General features: G+C 45.3%; 1 protein-coding gene across 2 annotated transcripts in view; it reads left to right on the forward strand.

Moving 5' to 3' along the window:
- LOC138837695 (serine/threonine-protein kinase TAO3) overlaps positions 1 to 20,613 on the forward strand; it is a 134,161-nt gene extending 113,548 nt beyond the window's left edge. For both annotated transcript variants that reach the window (XM_070036635.1, XM_070036636.1), the window contains exons 17-21: positions 770 to 973; positions 8,466 to 8,705; positions 10,753 to 10,965; positions 18,189 to 18,371; positions 19,234 to 20,613. In XM_070036635.1, coding sequence (XP_069892736.1) covers positions 770 to 973; positions 8,466 to 8,705; positions 10,753 to 10,965; positions 18,189 to 18,371; positions 19,234 to 19,395 — 1,002 coding nt within the window. In that variant the 3' untranslated portion in view covers positions 19,396 to 20,613. The remainder of the gene's footprint in view (positions 1 to 769; positions 974 to 8,465; positions 8,706 to 10,752; positions 10,966 to 18,188; positions 18,372 to 19,233) is intronic.
- Positions 20,614 to 22,082: the final 1,469 nt, after the last annotated feature.

Raw genomic sequence — 22,082 nt, forward strand, 5'->3', positions numbered from 1 at the left:
AGAGTTCTCACTTAGTCCTCAGGCTCCTTTTGGTTTTCCAGATTCTGATTGATATATGTAAGAGACCACAAGCTTTCACTTCCAATTCTTTCAAGATACTCTGAGAAAAAGCAAGATGAAAGCCAATTTGAGAAATCTCAGAGCTTTCTGTGCAACACTGCTATATCTCCTCATAAAGTAAAACTTGATTTGGCATAAATATTTACACATAGAATTCCAAGAATGATCAAAGTCTCCCTATCTCAGCTGTTGAGAGAACACAGGGATATGGACGAAACAAAATGGCACATGTCCAGAAATCACTGATTCTTGATTTCAGAATACATTTTTATGGTCCCATAAGTCTAGACTTGCAAGCTAGGTGACTAATGTTGAAGCTGAGGTCAAGGCCTGAGCAGAGGAGTCACCTGACTTCTTCCTATGATCCCAACCTTCCTTGTGCTGGAAACATTTCCTGGATGGCCTGAAGGCTTCCTTCAAGACCTCATGGAACATGACAGGAGAGAATTTACACATAAGGACTTCCTGGAAGGGCAGAGATAACTGAAATATCGTGTGATGTCACGTGGTAAAACCTTAAGTAATATGGATGTCATCCATTAGGAGATTTCAACTGTGCAAGTAGTTAACCAAATGTAGACCAAGCTAGTCGGTAGAACACAGAAGAGTAAGCCCAACCCATTTTCTATAAAGGTTATCTTCTTCCTTTCACTGTAGATTTATATTCTACCTCCTCTGATCACTGCCTGGGTTTGTTGTTTTTTCCAAGGAAATGAATGAGGACCATAGCACACCCAAGAAAGAAAAGCAAGAACGGATCTCCAAGCATAAAGAGAACCTGCAGCACACACAGGCTGAAGAGGAAGCCCACCTTCTCACCCAGCAGAGACTGTACTATGACAAACACTGTCGTTTCTTCAAGCGGAAAATTATGATCAAGCGGCATGAGGTGGAGCAGCAGAACATTCGGGAGGTATGTTCAGTTCTAAGTCACTGTCTCTAGCTCAGGAGACATTGAGCTATGGGAGGGTCATGACCTTGTCTGTATGCCGTATTTCTTCATCCTTAGTCTTTAGCACAATGCCTGGCACACAATAGGTACACAAAACATATCAGATACCTAATTTACTATTGGTAAGAGAAAACTTAATTGCAGAACAGAACATCAGCTTTTTCTAAAGACATCAAAGAATTTTAATGAACATCTATTATCTCTCCACTGCATATGACATAGTGAAGAATCAAAAGGGGTAGAATAGAGGGCTTTACTCTGTGTCTGCTGGTTGAGGACTTGGAGTTTTGTATGGTGTTCAAAATCATTTCAAATTAAGTTCATTCAACCAGTTATCTGGCATTCACAGAGGTAGATGCCAAGGCCATGGTGCCTTTTATTCTCTGCCTCCAAGAGGCCCTGACTCAGGAGGGGAAATGTGTAGCAGGTTAGTTATAACCCAGTGTTCTGGGTTTAGTAATGGACATATAAACCATCACATGCATATAGTCATGGCAACATTTGGAGGACTCAGGGCTGAGTCCAAGGTCGCCAGAGTTCTGGGTATCTGGAAAAGAGCTAGAAGTACCTCCAGGAGTAGCATTCAAGGCCTTGTTTAAAGGAAGGCATTTAGGTTGTAGCTCAAAGGCAGCCACAGCCCTCTGAAGCTTTTAATCAGGAGAGACCTGATGAGATCTGGCTGTGCTTGGAAAAGTTAGTATACCAGTATGAGCCCATGCTGGAAGGGTAAGAAGCAGGAGGCCTGCCGGAATGCTCTTCCTGTCAACACAAAGGTATTATCATATGCCATGTGCCTGCTAGACTGCTACGCTACTGCTTGAACCATTCCTCCAGCCCTTTTTGCTTTAATTTTTTTTGTTTGTTTAGTATTTTTCTTTTTTAGTGCCAGTCCCGGGGCTTGATCTCAGGACCTGGGCACTGTCCTTGAGCTTTTTTTTGCTCAAGGACTGACACTGTACCACTTGAGCCACAGCTTCACTTCCTGTGGTTGAGTCTCACAAGACTTTCCTGTGCAAGCTAGCTTCAAACGTGAGCCTCCTGAGTAGCTAGGATTATAGGCTAGGATTACAGGCATGAGCCACCTGTGCCTGGCTTTAGGTTATCCATTCTTTTGATAGGGTCTCTCATTTTTGCTCAGGGCCGCTTACAGCCTCCTACAGAGCTGGGAGCACAGGTGTGAGCCACCATATCTGGCATCTCACTAACTTGTCAAGGCTGGACATGAACCTCAGTCCTCCTGATCTCTGCCCCCTGTGTAGCTAGCATAACAGGCATAGCCACCAGGCCTGGTCTTGCAGTAATATTTCTGAGGCAAAATCCTTAGTAACGCTGACTAGATACATGGAGGAATTTTAAAAGGAGTCAAAAATTACTTCTACTCAGGAGGCTGAGCCAGGAAGATTATAAGTTCAAGGACAGACTGATTTTTTTTTTTTCTGACATGAAGTCTCATTAGGTAGTGCAGGCTGACCTGGAACTTCTCAGTTCTCCTGCCTCAGCTTCCTGAGTGCTTGGATCACAGGAGTAAACCACATACATAGCTCGGAGAACCATATTCAGATAGGAAGATCTAAAATTTCTAGGCAACCCACGGAATTCTAGGCCAGATTTATGTGTTATCTCATCTTGGAGAAAGGAAAAACAAACCAGACTATGATGGTTCATGCCTGTAATCTAGCTATTCTAGATGATTGTTGTTCCCCAAAGTGATGGTAATTTCATGTGTAACTCCTTACATGCTAGGTTTTAACCAGCTTAGCTAAGCCAACTCTATAGGAGTGTTTTTCTTGAGTGCAGAATAAGAGAAACTTTCATGAAAATGTACAGTTTTTCTACTTACAAAAATAATTTTTAGGCTGGGCGCTGGTGGCTCATACCTGTAATCCTAGCATTTCAGGAGGCTGAGATCTGATGATCACAGTTCAAAGTCAGCCTGGGAAGGAAAGACCGTGAGGAGCTGAGGGACAGCACCCAGGCCCAAAGTTCAGCCAGGTGCTGGTGGCTCACACCTGTAATCCTAACTACTCAGGAGGCTGAGATCTGTGGATTGTGGTTCAAAGCCAGCCCAGGCAGGAAAGTCCGTGAGACTCTGATCTCCAGTAAACCACCAGAAAACTGGAAGTGGTGCTGTGGTTCAAGTGGTAGAGCACTAGCCTTGAGCTGAAAAGCTGAGGGACAGCGCCCGGGCCCAGAGTTCAAGCCCCACGACCAACAAAAATAAAATTAAAAAATAATTTTTAAAAGAACTTTGAAAAGAGACAAATACAGAAAAGTAGAAAACATACTAATATTTTTCAATAGCTTTATTGAGATATTGTTGATATTATAAAAATCATACATATTTAAGGTAGAAATTTTGATGCTTTCATGTATGTATATAATGTAAAATGTTCCCTATATTCAAACTAATTAAACTCTACATTGTTGCTACATGTAAGTACATGTGCATGTGTTAGGAAGATTTAATTTAAAATTCATCCTCTTAGCAAACTGCAAGTGTTATTAACTACTGTCATAAGGTTATACATTATATCTCAAGATTATCTTGTATAAGGGAAATTCTGTACTATTTGACCAACATCTCCTCATTTCCTTTTCCTGATCATTTCATTCCACCCAGCCTCATCTGTACAGCTTATAACTTTTTCAAAATGAGATTTCTTTTATATCAGTGGGGTTACTGGATTTGCAAGCATTAGAAACAAAACTCAGGCTGACTTAAACATGGAAAAGAATTTACCACAAGACCATGGGGCAGGTGACAGAGCTGAAGACCAGAGCCAGAAGAGATGGAGAGCCATCCCAGAAAAGCACCTGCTGAGACAAGGGCAAGGGCAAGAACAGACACACGCTCCCCAGGGCATTGTGTGTGAATGTGTCTCCAACACTACTCATCTCTGTAGCATTTCTGTACAAGATTCAGAATCCTGGGAGACAGAGTTGATTGAGTAACATGGAGCCAAAAGTAGAGGATAAACAGAAGGGAAGGTGGATGCTGAGCCTGACAGAGTGCAGACCTCCACCACATGGTCTTGTTTCTTTACTCCATTCACTATGCAGGACAGACAACACCCCCACACACACACTGATCTTACAACCTCAGAGTGTTTTGTGTAATCACGTGTTTAATGAGGCACTTTGTGCTGGGCATTTTGTTGACATGTTACAGTATCACCAACGTTGCCACAGAGAACATCTCTGAATGTAAGTATTTTTAGAGGCTGTGGGTGAGCTCTTGCCTAACATGCACGAGGCTCCATCCCCAGCACCACAGAATTAAATCAGTAATAAAATAAATCATACATGAGTATTTGTGCAGCATGTCTCTGCAGTGAAATTTCTAGGCCAAAGAGTTGTGTGAAAACTACCTGGTTTTCCAAAGTTTTAAATATCACCAGGGCTATCAGGGTATCTTAGAAGTCAAGCACTTGCCTGGCATTTACAGGGCTATGGGTTCAAATCCCAGCACTGCAATTTGTCCCCTAAGAGAGAGAGTTTTGACATCCTCCAAGATGCTTCTTTTCCCATATCTGCCCCTAAATTCTGTAGCAGCAGTCCCTTTAGCTCATGAAAACATGTAAAGGGTCACCATAGATTGGGAAGGAGCTGTGGGAGGGGGCGGGGAATCAGCCTTTCTCACTACCACACACACATAGTCCCACCCTTAGCTCAGTCACTGAGATGAAGAAGAAAACCTAGACAGCATTAACTATCACAGGATGACAGCAGCTCCCCTAGAAGCTGAGCCTGTAATCCCAGCTGTGTTGGAGGCCAGTTTAGGAAACCTAGCAAGACCCTCTCTGAGTCTCATGGTGCTGGGAATTCCAGCACCATAAAAAGGAAAATAGCTGAATTCTAGTTTTTGCTCAGCTGCAAGTAAAGATACCAAGGCTACATGTGGTGGCTCATGCCTGACCAGCTACAGAGGAGGCAGAGATTGGACAAACTCAGACCCCTCCCCCTCCCTCTAAAAAAAAATTTCAATAAAGATGCCTATCCATAATCCCTGTTATGTCAGTAGTGGACATAGGAAGATTTTGGTCTGGCATAAGGCCAGTCCTGAGTAAAACTAAAGCAAAAGTATCTGAAAAAAAAAAAAAAGCTAGGCACTGATGGCTCATGACTGTAATCCTAGCACTCAGGAAGCTGAGATCTGAGGATCACAGTAGGAAGTCATTCCAGGCAGAAAAGTACCTGTGAGACTCTGATCTCCAATTAACCACTCAAAATCTGGAAGTCGCACCATGGCTCAAAGTGGTAGAGCACTAGCCTTGAGCAAAAGACCTCAGGGACAGTGCCCAGGCCCTGAGTTCAAGCCCCACAACCAACAAAAAATAAGGAAATAAAGCAAAAAGGGCTAGAGGCATGATTGAAGTGGTAGAGCATCTGCCTAGAAAGTATGAGGCCCTGAATTCAAACCCCAGCTGCCCAATAAATCAATGAAGCCAATATCCTTTGTACTAGAACCGAAAATACATTGAACAACTGCAGGAAGAAAAGGTAGGGAATGCACACCAAAGCCACATCTTATCCAGGAAGTAGACTCACAGGATGTGTGGTAGTGCCTGTCTCCGGACCATTTTGTGTGAAAAGCTCATAAGCTTCCGCCCCAAGCTCACACTCACCTGCAGAGATATCACAGTGGGGTAGGGGCTGAAGGAAAGGGAACAGCCCATCCCAGCCTATCATCCCGCACAACAGACAGGCCTTAGTGTGTTGCTGAGCTGGATCTCCATTTTCTTTCATTTCTGCCCAGCTCTGTTTGAGGACTGTCCAAGCTAAAGGCACACTTGGCTCTTGTATATATAGATTATGTCATCTGTACAGATAACCCAGCCATTGCATCTCATGTAGCTAGAGCAGAGGAATTCTTCAACATTTTTTTTTCTCACACTAAAAAAAAGTTTAAGCAGGAAAATATCAGAATATCTTTTCATTGAAAACTTTTAACCCAAGTTTTAGCTTTGTTCCTGTTTTATGGAAGTCATATGACCTTACCATAGTCCCTTGATTCCCAAATGCCTTCTCCCTACGTGTAAAAAATCTCTTCAAGATTTCCACCTCACAGAGCTGCCACTAGTATTGCATGAGATATGTGAAATACATTTTTTTTTAGATGAGAGCCAGGTATGGTGTATAACACCTGTAGTTTCAGCTACTCTAAAGACTGAGGTAGGAGAATCTCTTGGGCCCAGAAATTTGAAACCAGCCTGGGTAACAGAGATCCGGGTCTCAAGAAAATGCAGTTGAGCCGGGCGCTGGTGGTTTATGCCTGTAATCCTAGCTACTTAGGAGGCTGAGATTATGAGATAGGCACAGTACTGGACTCCTAATAAGGCGAATAATATTTTTCCCATGGTTTAAAATAGTTTAGGCAGCCTAATCATCTTACAGCTCAGCAACTCAGATATACAACTGGAGATAAAGGAAACAACCTACAGATTGTAACAGAAAAACCATTTTAGTGTCACATTTCTCTCTCCCTGGATAACTAATAATAACCACATTGAAGATACTGTATTCTAGATATTCATTTCCAAATACAGGAAAATAAGAACATATGAATATATTCCAAAGTATGTTCTTGTTACCTTTCATTTACCTTCCCCACATGTTCATTACTGAAGTAACAAATCTGTAGAAAAGGAAGTACCCAAAGCCCAGGTTAAGAGTAGGGGAGAAGCTGATAGTAACAGACACCCCTGAGCCTTTGTCTGAGAGTCCTCAAACTTTACCCCATGTAGAAGAAGCTGGTGAGTTCGTTGTGAATGTCTTCTGACCTGGCCATTCTGATTCAGATGTTCATTTGTATCCTGCATGATTCCATTAAACATGATTAAAGCCCTTGCGTCCCTAAAGGGGTTCATGATGTCTTGTATCCTCTTTCCCCCAATGAGTTTCAGGGCTCTAGGCAACCTGGACTCAGCTTGGACCTATCAGCTTAGGAGAGTGGGGGTGGAGGAATGCCCACTCCACTGTCAGGTGTAATGCTACCAGGGTCCGGGAGCAGGTTCCTTCCTTATTCACTTTCCTTGACTTACTTTCTTTTTCGCTTTCTTTCTTTTTTCTTTCTCCTTTTTCTTTCTTTCTTTCTTTCTTTCTTTTCTTTCTTCCTTTCTTTCTTTCTTTCTTTCTTTCTTCTTTCTTTCTTCCTTCCTTCCTTTCTTTTCTTTCTTTCTTGCCTGCCATGGGGCTTAAACTCAGGGCCTGGGTTCTATCCCTGAGTTTTTGGGTTCAAAGCCACAGCTCCACCTCTGACTTTTTGGTGATTAATTGGAGATAAGAGTAGAGCCTGGCCAGGCGCTGGTGGCTCACGCCTGTAATCCTAGCTACTCAGGAGGCTGAGATCTGAGGATCTCGGTTCAAAGCCAGCCCGGGCAGGAGAGATCGTGAGACTCCTATCTCCAATAAACCACCAGAAAACCGGAAGTGGTGCTGTGGCTCAAGTGGTAGAGCGCTCGCCTTGAGCTGAAGAGTTGAGGGACAGCGCCCAGGCCCAGAGTTCAAGCCCCACGACCGACAAAAAAAAAAGAGTAGAGCCTGGCTGACTTCAAACCTCGAACCTCAGATCTCAGCCTCTGAGTAGCTAGGATTACAGGTGCCCAGCTTCCTTGGCTCTCTTGGTTCTGGGCTTGGAGAGCAGAAGTTGGCTAGAAGGGCTTACTTCCCTTTGGTGCCATCTAGGGGCCAGTTGCTGATCTCTTACGGAAGAAAGATGGTGGACCAGGTGAAAAGGAGAATAAAACTGGTTGGGGGGGGGGAGGGGTCAGGAGATGGGGGAAGCTCTAGAGTACTATCTTTTATCCCTTGAAACAAATCCAAATCGTGTTTAGACATTCCTGCAGTAGCACATGAGATCTTAGCACCTCCCACCTTGCTGTCTTGCCTTCTAAATCTGCTTATTAAATTATTTATTTTAATCAATATTCTTTTACTTGGGTGTTCATTGTAGTTTATTTGAGCTGGATCAAGCCAAAATCGGGGAATCTACCATAGAAATGTAGCAATACGTCATTTGATGGTTGTCTGGTGCAATCACCTGGAGGACTGTCTAAAACTGACCCCAAGGTCCTGTCCCAGACAATTACTATGTTGTGGGATATAAGCTTCTTACATCTGAATGGCTTATTCACGTGACTTTAATGGCAAGCATGGGGGAGAGATACCAGTTAAATTGAAGAAATTTTTTTTAGACCCAAGCACAGCACAGCACCTAACACAGGGTCACAGCAGATCTGTGCGGGGGGTGCCAAGGAGGGGAGTATCAGCATCCCATTTTACAGACCACACAGTTGTGACTGCTTGTAAGCAGTGGGCCTAAAGCTCCAGGGATGGATGGTTAATCAAGTCTCTGTCATGCTTTGATGGAGAGAGAGCCACCCATCCATGAGCAGTATGTTCCTCCCAGTTCCCCCTCATTCATCTCTACTTTCCTCTTTTGTTCCTGATACAGGAACTCAACAAGAAGAGGACACAAAAGGAGATGGAGCACGCCATGCTGATCCGGCATGACGAGTCTACCCGGGAGCTGGAGTACCGGCAGCTGCACACACTACAGAAGCTCCGCATGGATCTGATCCGTTTGCAGCACCAGACTGAACTGGAGAACCAGCTGGAGTACAATAAGAGGCGAGAGAGGGAACTGCACAGGAAGCATGTCATGGAACTTCGGCAGCAGCCAAAAAACTTAAAGGTGAGAAGAGAGTTCACAGAAGCACATCGTACTTGTGACATCCAGAACGGAGTGGGGCCAGACCAGATGTGGTTATCACTGAACCTGGAGATTGTCAGCCAGCTGCTCAGAATCGTGTATTTCCCACGGCCCTGGGTCTCTGGTTGCAAAGCCCAAGGGTCTATGTTCCACAAGCCCCGGAACACTGCCATGTGAGATCTCCGTTTCCCTTTTATTCCATTAGTCATTTCTCTGAGCCTTTCAGGACAGGCCCTCTTTCAAAGTGGATGAGTAGGTTGGACACAGTGGCTCAAGCCTATAATCCTAGATCATTTGGAAGAAGAGATTGAGGAGCAAAGTTCAAGGCCAACCCAGGCCAAAACATAAAAATTCACAAGACCCATCTCCAAGTTCCACAAGTCGCATAGCTGGATGCTGTGGCACACACGCCTATTATCCTGGCTAAGGGGGATGCACAATGGCTGGATGTGGTAGCCTACCCTGTCATCCCCAGCAACATTGGGAAGCAAAAGTAGGAGGATCACAGTCCAGCCTGGGCAGGGCATAAATCAAGACCCTACCTTGGGAATCAATCAATAAATAAATAAATAGGCTGGGGGCATAGCTTAAGAAATAGAGTACCTGCCTAACAAGCTTAAGAAATAGAGTACCTGCCTAACCTCAATACTAGATAAAGGGGGAGGAGCAGTATGAGTCTCGGGTTCCAGTAAAGGGAAATGAGGTAGCTGACTTGAGTGCCATATGCTGGAACTTGGAAGAAATGAGTGTGGTTGATGGGTGGGGTCTGTCATGGGCTGGAAAGCAGGTTTGACCCTACCTAGGCCAGACCTGTGCTGCCTGCACTGAAGATAACCTTGCCAGGGAAAGCTCTGCTGGCTGTCACTAACTCCACTGGCCTCCAGCTAATTCTAACAGTCTCATGTTAGCAAGCCCTGCAGACTGTGTGTCTGGAAGACATCAGCCACACTGGCACAGACATGGGGCCATGCTCCAATCACCCATACACCAAATACACGTGTGACTTTGGCCCTAATAAAGCCAAAGTGCTCCAGGTACCAGTGGCTCACATCTATAATCCTAGCCACTCAGGAGGCTGAGATCTGAGGATGGTGGTTGGAAGCCAGGCAGGGCAGAAAAGCCCCTGTGAGACTCATCTCCTATTAACTAAAAAACGGGGATGTAGAGCTGTGGATCCAAGTGGTAGAGCACTAGCTTTGAACAAAAGAGCTCACAGACAGTGCCCAGGCTCTGAGTTCAAGCCCCACAACCGAGAAAAAATAATAATGCCAAAGGGCAAATTTGGAATTGCCATGTGTGAGTACACCTCTTAATGGGGAAACACCCACAGTCCCCTTCCCCCTCAACTGATGCTGGAAGCCAGTGGAGATGCAAGGTATTATCCACATGTTTCCCTTTATTGATTTGTCAAGGAAACACATTAGCTAGGCACCAGTGGCACAAACCTGTAATCCTAGCTACTTAGGAGATCAAGATCCAAAGGCTCTTAGTTTGAGGTTAGCCTGGGCAGAAATTGGCTTACATGGTAGATCACCAGCTATGAGTAAGCCAAGCAAGTGCAAGTCCCTAGTACCAGAAGGGTGAGGGGGAAGAAATATTGTAAGTTACAACAGTGAGATCTGGTTTATATAATGCCCTGGAAACAAAGAAATGACATGTGCATGCACACATACACACAAAGAAAAACAATAGTGATTATTTTAAACACTTTGAGTAGGAAAGCATGGAAGTAACTTCCAGCCAGTTAACAAGCTTCATACTATTCCATGATCCTCTCAGAATCATAAATTCAAAATCTCTTGTAAATTCAAAAGCACGAGTACTCATTTTGTATCAAACCAAAAGCACTGATAAAGTCTACTCTTGTCTGTGTGGTCTGTGTTATTTTCCTGGGTTGCTGACTGGCACTGTGGGTCACCACACCAAAAGTTGGGTGGTTCCAGTCCTGGAACTGTGTAGTTAATGAAACAGAGATCATTCCAGGTTGACTGACAGGTCTTTATTTTCTCTTTGTCACTTTTTCTAACAGGCCATGGAAATGCAAATTAAAAAACAGTTTCAGGACACTTGCAAAGTACAGACCAAACAGTATAAAGCACTCAAGAATCACCAGTTGGAAGTCACTCCAAAGAATGAGCACAAAACAATCTTAAAGACACTGAAAGACGAGCAGACGCGAAAACTGGCCATTCTGGCCGAGCAGTATGAACAGAGTATAAATGAAATGATGGCTTCTCAAGCGGTAAGTGGGTAGGTTTGGTGCCACAGCTTCAAGAGCTTTGGGATTCCAGAGAATTCAAGATCCAGCCTTTGCTTCCCAGGATGCTCATGGCACACTTTTAGGATAATGGTGTTTTTCCGCCCAACAAGCTGAGGAAATACGATCAACTACCAACCTCGGAATAAAACAACGCCCATATGGATCCTTTCAGGAATATCTTAAAAGATGGAATTCCAGGCGTGCTGTGCTAAACCACAGTGCTGTGGCACTTAGGGACTTCAAGGGTTAGATGTGATAGATTTCATGTACAATGTCATATGTTCATTTATCAAAGGTTTGCTGGCCTCCTCCCCTCCCACACTTAACAAATGAATGACACTTCCCTGTGAACTCACGGTCTGGTGAGGCACATTCAGTCAGTAAACTTTAGTTAGGCTTCTGTGTTCAGCTCAGAGATAGAGCCAGGACTAGATCAGGAGTCTCAGTCCTCACACTGGATCAGGCAAGCCAGGAGTTGAGGTAATCAAACAGTGCTTTGACGAAGGAGGAGCAAGCTTATGGCGGGACAAGTAGAGACAACGAAGCGGGCCCTGGGGAAGCCAGGAGGTGGAGAGAAAGTCACTGAAGTCAACTTTTAAGGCTCAGTGAGGAGGTACCTACATAGGCAAAGGTCAAAAAGGCACATCTGAGAACTTCGAACTTAAATGAGAGCCTAGAGGTGGGTTGGGCATGATGATACATACCTGTAATTCCAGCAGGCTAAAGAAGGAGAATCTGAAATCAGAAGACAGCCTAGGTTCTATAGTGAAGACCCTGCCTCAAACAATGAAGGAGTACAGCTCAGTGGCAGTGGTTACCTAGCATGCGCAAAGCCCTAGGTTGTCTTTAACACTAAAAAGAAAGAAAAGAAAGGAGCTGAATATTGATGGCTCATGGTTGTCAGCTCAAGTAGGAAAGCCCATGAGACACCTTCAATTACCCCCCAAAAAACAAAGAAGTAGAGGTGTGGCTCAAGTAGTAGAGTGCTAGCCTTGGCTCAGGAACCAAGTGCCAAGGCCCTGAGTTCAAGCCCTAAGACCAGCACAAATAAAAGAGGGGAAGATTGAGAACCTCAGGTGAAATGATGTGGGGCTTGGTAAGCCAGGGGTGAAGCCTGCTTGGTAATTTATGAAGGTTTCATGAAGAAATGGGACGGCTGGGTGCCAGTGGCTCATGCCTATAATCCTAGCTATTCAGGAGGCTGAAATCTGAGGATCATGGCTCAAAGCCAGCCAGGGCAGGAAAGTCTGTGAGATTCTTATCTCTAATAAACCACCACAAAACCAGAAGTGGAGCTGTGGCTCAAGTGGTAGAGCACTAGCCTTGAGCTAAAGAGCTGAGGGACAGTACCCAGGCCCAGAGTTCAGGTCCCACAACCAACAAGAACAAGAAAGGGGCGGGGAGGGAGGGAAGAGAGGAGAGAGAAAGAAAGAAAGAAAAAAATAAGAAGAAAAAAAGAAAGGAAGGAAAGAAATGGGAAAGAAAAGAAATGGGACTTTTGGAATGCTAGCCTTCCACCAGCAGAGGAGGAAAAGTAGTCCGGGCAGATACCACAGTCTATGCACAGACCAGGAACCTAAGAGAGGTGGCGTGTTCGACAAGCAACAAGTAGTTGCCAGAGCTGGAAGGTCAAATACTCTTTAATGAAAGCAGGTGATAGTTGGGGTCAGATCCTCTAAAAGCAGAGTGGGTCACTGCTGTGCCACAGGCAATAGAGAGCTATTGAAACCTGCTGAGGAAGGGAAGATCAGGATCAGAGTTGTGATACAGAAAGCTATTGGCAGGGGCTGAGGATGGTAGTTCACACCTGTAATCCTAGCTACTAGGCAGACAGACATCAAGAGGATCATAGGTTGATGCCCAAGGATTATAGTTTGATGCCCACCCAGGCAAAAACAGAAACAAGATCTTTGAACTTTGGTTCAAAATATCTAAACCAATAAATCAGGTGTAGCAATGAATGTCTGTAATCTGAAATACGAGGAAGGTATAGATAGGAGGAGATTATAGTCCTCAGACTGGCCCTGGGCAAAAACATAAGACTCATTCCCAAAACAATTCAAAGGGCTGGGGGCATGGCTCAAATGGGAGAGCACCAGCCTAGAAAGCAGGTACTTAGTACCGCAAAAAGAGAGTTGCAATCATGTAGCAGATATAGGTAGAGATCTGTCAGCAAGCTGTAAGAGAGAGAGAAATGGTCTCGTGCCTGTAATCCTAGCCACTCAGGAGGCCGAGATCAGAGAGTCACAGTTAAAAGCCCTGGCAGAAAAATCTATGCGGCTTTTTTTTTTTTTTTTTAGTTCTGGGGCTTGAACTCAGGGCCTAGGCACTGTCCCTGAGCTGCTTTTGCTCAAGGCTAGCACTCTACCACCTGAGACACAGCACCACTTTCAGCTTTTTCTATTTATGTGGTACTGAGGAATTGAATCCAGGGCACTCTACCACTAAGCTGCATTCCCAGCCCTCCATGAGACTCTTACCTCCAATTAACCAGCAAAAAGCCAGAAGTGGATGTAGCTGAATGACAAAACACCAGCCTTAAATGAAGAAGAAGCCTGAATTCAAGCCCCAGTACCAGCACAAGAGGCAGATATACAGACCTGCTAATGGAACGAGAAAGAAGGGAAAGATTTGAGAAATGTGTACAAGCTGCAGCAGTTAGAACTTAGTGGCTAGTTTGAGAGGTAGGTGTGGCAACAGACCGCACTAACTATCCTGTTGCCAAGGGATACAGAGGAGGGGGGTGTAGGGAGTGACTACGTTTTGGGCATGGTATCTTAGCTCTATAGTGTCCAGCAAGAACCCTACAGAGATAAAAGTCTAGTTCATAGAGGACATGGGGAGCAAAGGAAAGTTCCACACCATTGCCATTTGGGGGCAGTAGTAGGTGGGATCTACTAGGGACTGGAGTGGAATTAGAGGGAAATGAAGAACCCGGTTTCTTGCATAAAGGAGAACAAGGAAAGCCTGGCAATGTCGATCAAGCAGTAGAGCACCTGCCTAGCAAGTGTGAAGCCCTGAGTTCAAACATTCAAAAACACAGAATGCTCACTTCACAGTAGTTATTTGTCTACTTTGCTGGGCACAGAGGCTCAGACCTACAATCCTAGCATCTTAGATGGGAGAAACTTCAACCAATGGCTAGTTTGGTGGCACATGTCTGTTATCCCAGATAAATGGGAAGTGCAAGTAGGAGGATCCCTGCCCACGCCAGCCCAGCATAAAGTGAAACCCTTTCATGTAACCAATGCAAAAAGAGACTGGAGGTGTGGCCAAATGGTAGCGGACGTGCCTAGCAATCATGAGACCTTGAGTTCAATCCCCAGTACTGGGGGGGAAGGAGGGAAAGAGCACTGCAAAGAAAATGAATACTCAGAGTTACAGGAGGGGAACCAGGAAAGATCCTGTCTCCCAGTTCATATTTAACTACAGATTTCAAGTGGGCAGAGACAGGTAGAATACTGGAATTAGGGGTATTTGGTGTGTCTGGCCATGAGTCTGTCCATTGCTTCCCAAGACCATCAGGAGACCAGTGGGAATAGGAGACATTGTAGTGACTGTACCTCAAAAGAGGGAGAGGCCAGGTGTAGCTGTACACCCCTGTAATCCCAGCTACATGGACACAGAGTAGCAAGACTGTAGCCCAAGCAAAAGCACACGCTCCTGAGTAACTTAAAGCCTAAAGAGCTAGGGGTATGGCTCAAGTGATAGAACATTTGCATAGCAAGTATGAAGCCCTGATTTCAAACCTAGTACCACCACAAAGAAAAAGAAAGGAAGGAGAAACTGTATATGAGACTCTTTACAGACCCCTGCTGCTGGAAGCAAACAGTTAAAGGAAGATTCTGTGAGTTGAGAGAAGCTTAAATGTTCTCAGACTGTGGAGGAGACCCGTGGCACTCATTCACTCATTCATTCATCTAGCAGATCTTTCTTGAGTTCCTGTGCTGTGCCTGGGTAAATGTGGCATGGATGAGGGCCTCATGGGATTTCTGGAAGAATAGAGGGAAACCAACATTGTTCAAGGCCCAGCAAGTTCAAGAAGCCAGCAGGAAGCTAGGCTGGGCTGGAACGAGGAGCTGCGGATGCAAAGATGACAGCCCATGCACTTGTGAAAACATCCCAGTCTTCTAGTCACTCAGGATTTTCAGCTTGAAGAATGCTTAGTCTGATGCTAGAGCAGAGGCCTGACATCAGATGTGTACCTTTGAGCAATGGTGACGTGAAGAATGACCTGGAAGGTGGCCAAAGCGGGTGTGAGGAGATTGTATATGATGCTGCTTTACCTGGGCACCAGGGGTAGCTAGACAAGGGGCATTCTGGATGAGGGAGGTTTAAGAATGGCTACAGCCTCTGGCTTGAGAAGAATGATGGATAATGGTACCATTTGCCTACACACAAAAAGTGGAGGAAGAGCTGGTTGGGGAAGCAGGAAGGAAAATGACGAATTGACTTTGGTGTGACCATATCTCGCAGGTCCTCAGAAAGGAAGTATGACATGATAGGAGTTCCTGGCAACTGAGGCTTTCACAGTGGATGCAGTCCCTTAGGAAGGGGACTTAGAGAGGCCCGGGACAAATCCCTAAGGAGCACCTGTATGTAGTAAGGGCCTGGGAGAGCACAGAATGGGGAGGTTACACAAGAGGTATGTGTAGGGCTTTAGAAGGCTGGGAAAAGATGCAGTTTGAGTAGAGGGATCCAATTGGAACATGGCCAGGGTAGGAAGGGGTGAGAGGTGAAAAGGAGAGAGGGGGGTTGGGACCATAGGAGGGCTGGGTAGGATTCTTGTCTTGCGAAACTTTATTTCTTAGCACTGGCGTCAGTACCTGGCATATAGCAACCATTCAGTGACTCTGTATAAGATGGAAGAGAGAGGATGGGAAAGGAAAAACAGTAATTGTCTTCTGTTCCGAGACAGACAAGCTCCCACTTGGAGCAGGGTAGCTCCTGCTTTTCTCTCTAATAGGGCAGACAGTAAACACCGTAAGCCGTGTGTGCCACAAGGGCTCACAGCTAGGTAGTGCAGAAACAGCCTAGGCAATGAGCAATCCTGCATCCAATAAAACTTTATTCATAAACACAGGCCACAGGCTCCATTGGCCCACTGTCACACTATAGTGTGTCAGCTCCTGCCTACAGGAACTGACTTAGCTATGTAGTAGTAGAGTCAGGTAGGAGGAACCTGTGAGCTTGGCCTCTTTCACATCCTGGCCTTCCATTTAAGCCAGTTTAGAAAACACAAATGTACAGATAAACAATTTTGACTGGATTTGGATTTGGTAAATACCAAGTCCCCAATTGTCCTCTGATTTCCATCATGGGAACTTATGTACTCAGAGTTCTATTAACAATAAGAAAAAAAAACAATAAGAAAATGCCAGAAAGCCAGGCATCGATGAATCATGCCTATAATCCTAGCTACTCAGGAGACTGAGATCTAAGGATCCTGGTTCGAAGCTAGCCCAGGCAGGAAAGTCTGAGACTCTTAACTCCAGTGAACCACCAGAAAACCGGAAGTGGCATTGTGGCTCAAAGTGGTAGGGCACTAGTCTTGAGCACAAAAAGCTTAGGGACAGCACCCAGGCTCTGAGTTCAAGCCCCATGACTGGGGGGGAAATAGTGGGGGGGGGGGGGGAGAAAATGCCAGAAACAGAGGATGGAGGGGTTTCTGATGTCTATATTGCCTGTAAAATGAGCCAGCCTCTCACCTGCCTGCTCAGGGTGATAACTAAAACTAATGAGCAGGACAGAACAAGATGTGGTCTGTCTGGTGAAGAAGCTCCTGTGGGAGGTAATGAGGGCTGCCCCTGCTGCAGACCGCTAACGGTCCTAGCAGCCCCACCCTTGGGCTGTGATAGGGGAGACGAGAAGAAAATGGTCTAAATGCTCAGGGGTTTTAATAGGGGCTGGTGAGGATTAATTATCAGAAGGTGCCATGGAAATACAACTACTAATTAATTTTCTGTTCCTTTCATCCATGGTGTATTTCTCCAGCAGTTCTGTGCTCCAACAATAACTCTGTAGAACTATCCTAGCATGTCAGGGAGTCAGTTCTCCATCCAGATAGCATGACCGGTTGTTCGCTGTCACAATTTGTATGGAGGGGAGGAGTTTTCTTGATTAAACGGCCCCCTTGGGGGAGACTGAGGTGTCTGATTCCAGGGTTCTCACCTCACAGTTCTCAGCCAAACTAGGCACCACCATCTGAGGACACAGCCATGCCAGGCACGGGGCACCGAGGCCCCTCCTGCTCAAAGTGAGGTTGGCATTTCCAAGGGCTGGCTTGACCCATTTTGCACACAAGATCCAGACAGAGTTAGGTGCTTCTGGAAGCAGAGGAAAATTGGCCAGGTTGCCTCTGCAGGCTAGACCTCATGACTCCACAGGCTATCTGGGCTCAGCCACCCTGACACGGGCTCCTGCAGTTTCCTTCCTGAAAGCAACATCATCAGGATTTCATAGCCCATTGGGCAGATACTCCTGGCTGTGAATGTACCCAGGACCTCTTCCTCCCCCCCCCCCGGGTTCCCCTTTCAGAATACACACTATCCCCAATCTGTCCTTCAGATTATTAAGCCAGCCTTGGGGAAAGAGATTTGAAACCACCTCAGCCAGCTAACAAGATGGTAACCTCTCTAGCCAACCCAGGGGAGGAGGGGGTCACCCTGGTGGGACAAGATCATGGCAGTACTGTGGCATGCTCCTCAGGTTTGACAGCCATTAGACTCACTTATGTACAGCTACCTCAGTGGTTTTATGGTTAAAGGTGTCTAGATATGGAAATGGTCTTATCAAAACCAAAATAATGATACTAAACCAACTTCTGGTCATTGGATGTTTTAGTATGCCCGGGATTACAATATGGATTCTTTTATGTGACCCTCATGCCAATTCCAGGCAGTAGGAATAATTATTGTTTTCTTGAGAGTTTAAAAAAGAGAGAGACCTAGAGAGGTTATGTAATTGGCAAGGTGGCTCATGTGAGTGGCCAGACCTCAGGCTCGGGAATCCATCTCCAAAGCCTATGCATTAGCCACTAGGTCCTCCTGAAAGCAAAGTGTTTGCAAGACCTCGTGGCCCATTGGGCAGACGTCCCTGGTGGGATCCTAGAATGAACAGACTGTGGGGACCAACCGCAGTCAGTCATCCCATGTACCACGAGCCAGGGCTGTGTTACACTGTGTGTCTTCTGTGTGTGCCCGCAGTTACGGCTAGATGAGGCTCAGGAAGCAGAATGCCAGGCCTTGAGGCTACAGCTCCAGCAGGAAATGGAGCTGCTCAACGCCTACCAGAGCAAAATCAAGATGCAGACAGAGGCACAACATGAACGCGAGCTCCAGAAGCTAGAGCAGAGGGTGTCTCTGCGCAGAGCACATCTTGAGCAGAAGGTATGAGCATTCTTGTGGCGCCCCTTAAGCTGGAGTGGGGTGGGCTGGGGGCCGGGGGGCTTGGGGAGCCCCACTAGCGACTGTTCACTTACTGGCAGCATTATACTCCAGGCACCCCTGGAAGGCCGGGATGGGCCCCAGGATGCTAAGGTCAGGAACTTGCTAAGTCTGATCTCATAGCAACAACCTTGCTGCCCCTCTGCTAAGAAGCCGTCCACCTTCTAAGCTGGTAGTGTAGGCACTGAGTGGCATGGGAAAGCCAAGTGCCCATGTGGCAGTTAAGCCACAAGCAAGAATTAAAGCGTAGGTAGGCTGACGTTGCTGTCTGTAGTAAATGTTATCCCAATCGAAATATCCACCATCCCAGATATCCTGGGTATATGAAGTAGATGGTACCATGGGGCATCTGGAAGCTGGTGGGCAATCTACTTGTTAGCCAAGACCAGCAGCTTTCCCCGCTGCTGTTTTAACAGCCATTGCCCTCTGTGATTAAGCCATGCATCTCACTGTGCTGTTGTGTAGCCTTGTCAGCTTTTGAGCTACCTCCTGCTGTGTCAGGACCACTGACCTAGATCAGCCCAGAGCTTGGAGTCTGGGCTGGAGTAGCATCGCTCTCATGGGTGAGCCTTTGCATTTTTATTCTTGGCAGCAAGTTTGAAACCTAATGGTACCATGCAGGATATTCATTACAGGCCTCTCCCAGCCTTCTATGTTCACTTAACTCCAGGTTCCCGTGTACATGCATAGTAGGATACACGCACACACAGTAGGTGTGCATGCACACAGTAGGTGTACACATGTCACATGTGCCTAGTGTGCCCACCGAGAGCCCACTAAGGATGGCTTGCTGTGCTTGTTTCAGATTGAAGAGGAGCTGGCTGCCCTGCAGAAGGAACGCAGCGAGAGAATCAAGTTCCTCTTGGAAAGGCAAGAGCGAGAGATTGAAACTTTTGACATGGAGAGCCTCAGAATGGGATTTGGGAATTTGGTTACATTAGATTTTCCTAAGGAGGACTATAGATGAGATTAAATTTTTTTGCCATTTACAAAAAAAAAAAAATGAAAACAGAAAAAGTTGAGACCCTGCAAAACCACATTCCCCATTTGAACGGGCGTTTCTGTCACTCTCTCTCTCTCTTACTCTTACTGACACCGTGTCGGACTAGTGCCTGTGTATTCTTCCTCCATCAGGGGCCCCTTCCTCCCCCGTGTCCACTTGCAGTGCTGGCCAGCTTCCGGCCGCCTTCTCTCCATAACCCACGTCATGCTGACGTGGCTGCAGATTCACAAGAACCTCGGAGACACTTTGAACAAAAAAACCAATAAACCAACAACGAAAAGTGGATGGATATTGCTTTAAGCAATCGCTCAATCTGTGAAAGTAAAGCAAAAAAACAATAATAATAATGATAATGATGATGATAATAATACTAAACGCCAAGGGGGAGAGAGACACAATATCCGCAGCCTTACACCTTAACTAGCTGCTGCATTATTTTATTTTATTTTATTTTTTTGGTATTTATTCATCAGGAATTAAAAAAAACAAAGTTTTATTAAAGATTGAAAATTTGATACATTTTACAGAAACTAATTGTGATGTACATATCAGTGGTGACATATTATTACTTTTTTGGGGCTGGGGGGTGGGGGGGTGGAGAGATCTTGTGATTTTTAAGAACTTGCTGGCAAGGGTTTAACTTGTCCTCAGCATATCCTGATTGTATCATAACCATTTTCTGCACTTGCAGAGGATGTGAATACACTTAAAGAACTCACAGAATCCCAGTAGCACAAATTGGGCTTTGGCAAATCGTGTATTTTGTGTATAGAAGGAATTTAAGGAGAGGTATTACTTATTTTCATATTGTATTTTAACTGTTTCTCTGATCAAATTTTTTTACTTCCTCCTCCTGTTCCTCCCCTCCCCCCCCTCCCCGCCTCCCTCCTTTTCCAATTCAGTATTTGGAGTTCAACACTGTCTCTCAATCAAACCATCTCGGCCTTTTTCTTTATTTCCCTTCCCCTTTCCTGAGTCCCATATCTTGGTCATAAATAACTGCATTCTTCACACTTTCAAACTGTGTATTTTCTTACAATAAAAAATGATGAAAAAAAAAAGGCTTTACTTCTTTTGCATGCACTTTAAAAAAAAAAAAAACATTTTTCAGGTTCCAAGGAAGAGCATGATTAACTGTCAGAGCTTTTAATTATATTTGTAAATAAAAGTGTTCATCACATCGCCTGGCTGTGTTCTTGTAGCAGGAAGATTCCTTTGCAGGTTCTCCAGGGGCTGACTCAGAGACCTGGCCACCATACGTAGCCTCCCTGCTTCACCAAGACTCTGGTCAGGACCCGAGGAAAACTGTCTTCCATGTCCTCTGCAGGGGACAGTGCTGTGCTGGCCACAAGTCATATCTAACTGCCCTTGGCCACAGGAAGAGGCATGCACACATGTACAAGCACATGTCTGAGAGGAAGCCAGCTACAGAGCAGGCAGAATCACCACATATTTTAAGTGATCCCTCAATAATGGAGCCCTTCCCCTCACAGTCTCTCATTAGAATAATTCTATAGGTAGAACAATGAAATATTTTTTTAAAAAAAACTTCTAGATATAGTTTTGGGGATAAGGACAATCTCAGTAAGAGATTACATGCTTAGATCTGTTACGTCCTCTATACATTGGCAACTGCTATTAATAAACTTAGGGCTGAGCTAGTTCATTAAAATCATGTGCACCTTTATTTGTGCTGAGGGCAGAATCCAGGCCTCTGTATATACTTGGCATACACTAATACCACTAAGTTACACCCCAGTCCTAAAAGAACTGACATGCATGTTGGTCATTCTTGTATGCTAAAGATGGTTCTGTTATCAAACAGATGTGCCATTTTCATCATGATAAACTAAAGCATAACTGTATACTCCTAAAATTACAAAACAGTTACCAATATGGCTTAACCCCAACCATAAAGCCTTTTATAACTACGGCCCAGCTTCCTAAGCACGTTAGGTCAACTGAACTTCCCATTAGGTACATCTGAAATAACATTGGAGAGGACTGGAAAGATGTGTAATTGCTAGAGTTGAGGTCTGTAATGTGCCCCAGAGGCTCGTATTCAATGAAAGCTCAGTCCCAAGCCTGTGGCACTATGTGGGGCCAAGTGGGAAGAAGTTATTAGGTCTTTGGAGGTGGGCTTTTGGTGTAGATAAGGGACCCAGCTTCTTCCTCTCCTCCTCTTTGCTGCCTGGCTGCCATGAGGTATAAAGGCCTTTTCTACCCTGGGTTCTTCCCATATTAATCTACCATGGATCCAAAGCAACAGGGCAAAAGGATTTAGTTTGGTGGGGGGAGAGTGGGAAGCAAGGAGCCTTCAACTATTACCCAAGATTACCAAAGCAGGTATGTCCTTCTACCATTTCGTCAAGGTCAGGAGTGGCCTGGTGCTACGTCATCATCTGCCCCTCTTCATGCCCTCCTGAGGGCCCTGGACCTCTCGTCTTCCCAGAAGGGTGAGTGCAGCTGTGAGTTCTTTCCAGAAAGAGATCACAGTATACCATTATAGTCTGCTCTGTATTATTGGCAATCACTTAGAAACTATGCCTGATCATAAACAGCACCTTGTTATAGCTACCTATATAGGACACTAGACTGCGGGACTTTGGTTTAAGAACATGTGGGCTGTGTGCCACTGTATTTAAGTCCTG

This window comes from Dipodomys merriami, unplaced genomic scaffold (assembly GCF_024711535.1).
Source record: "Dipodomys merriami isolate MVZ:Mamm:240054 unplaced genomic scaffold, mDipMer1.0.p SCAF_274, whole genome shotgun sequence".
Taxonomy (NCBI): Eukaryota; Metazoa; Chordata; class Mammalia; order Rodentia; family Heteromyidae; genus Dipodomys; species Dipodomys merriami.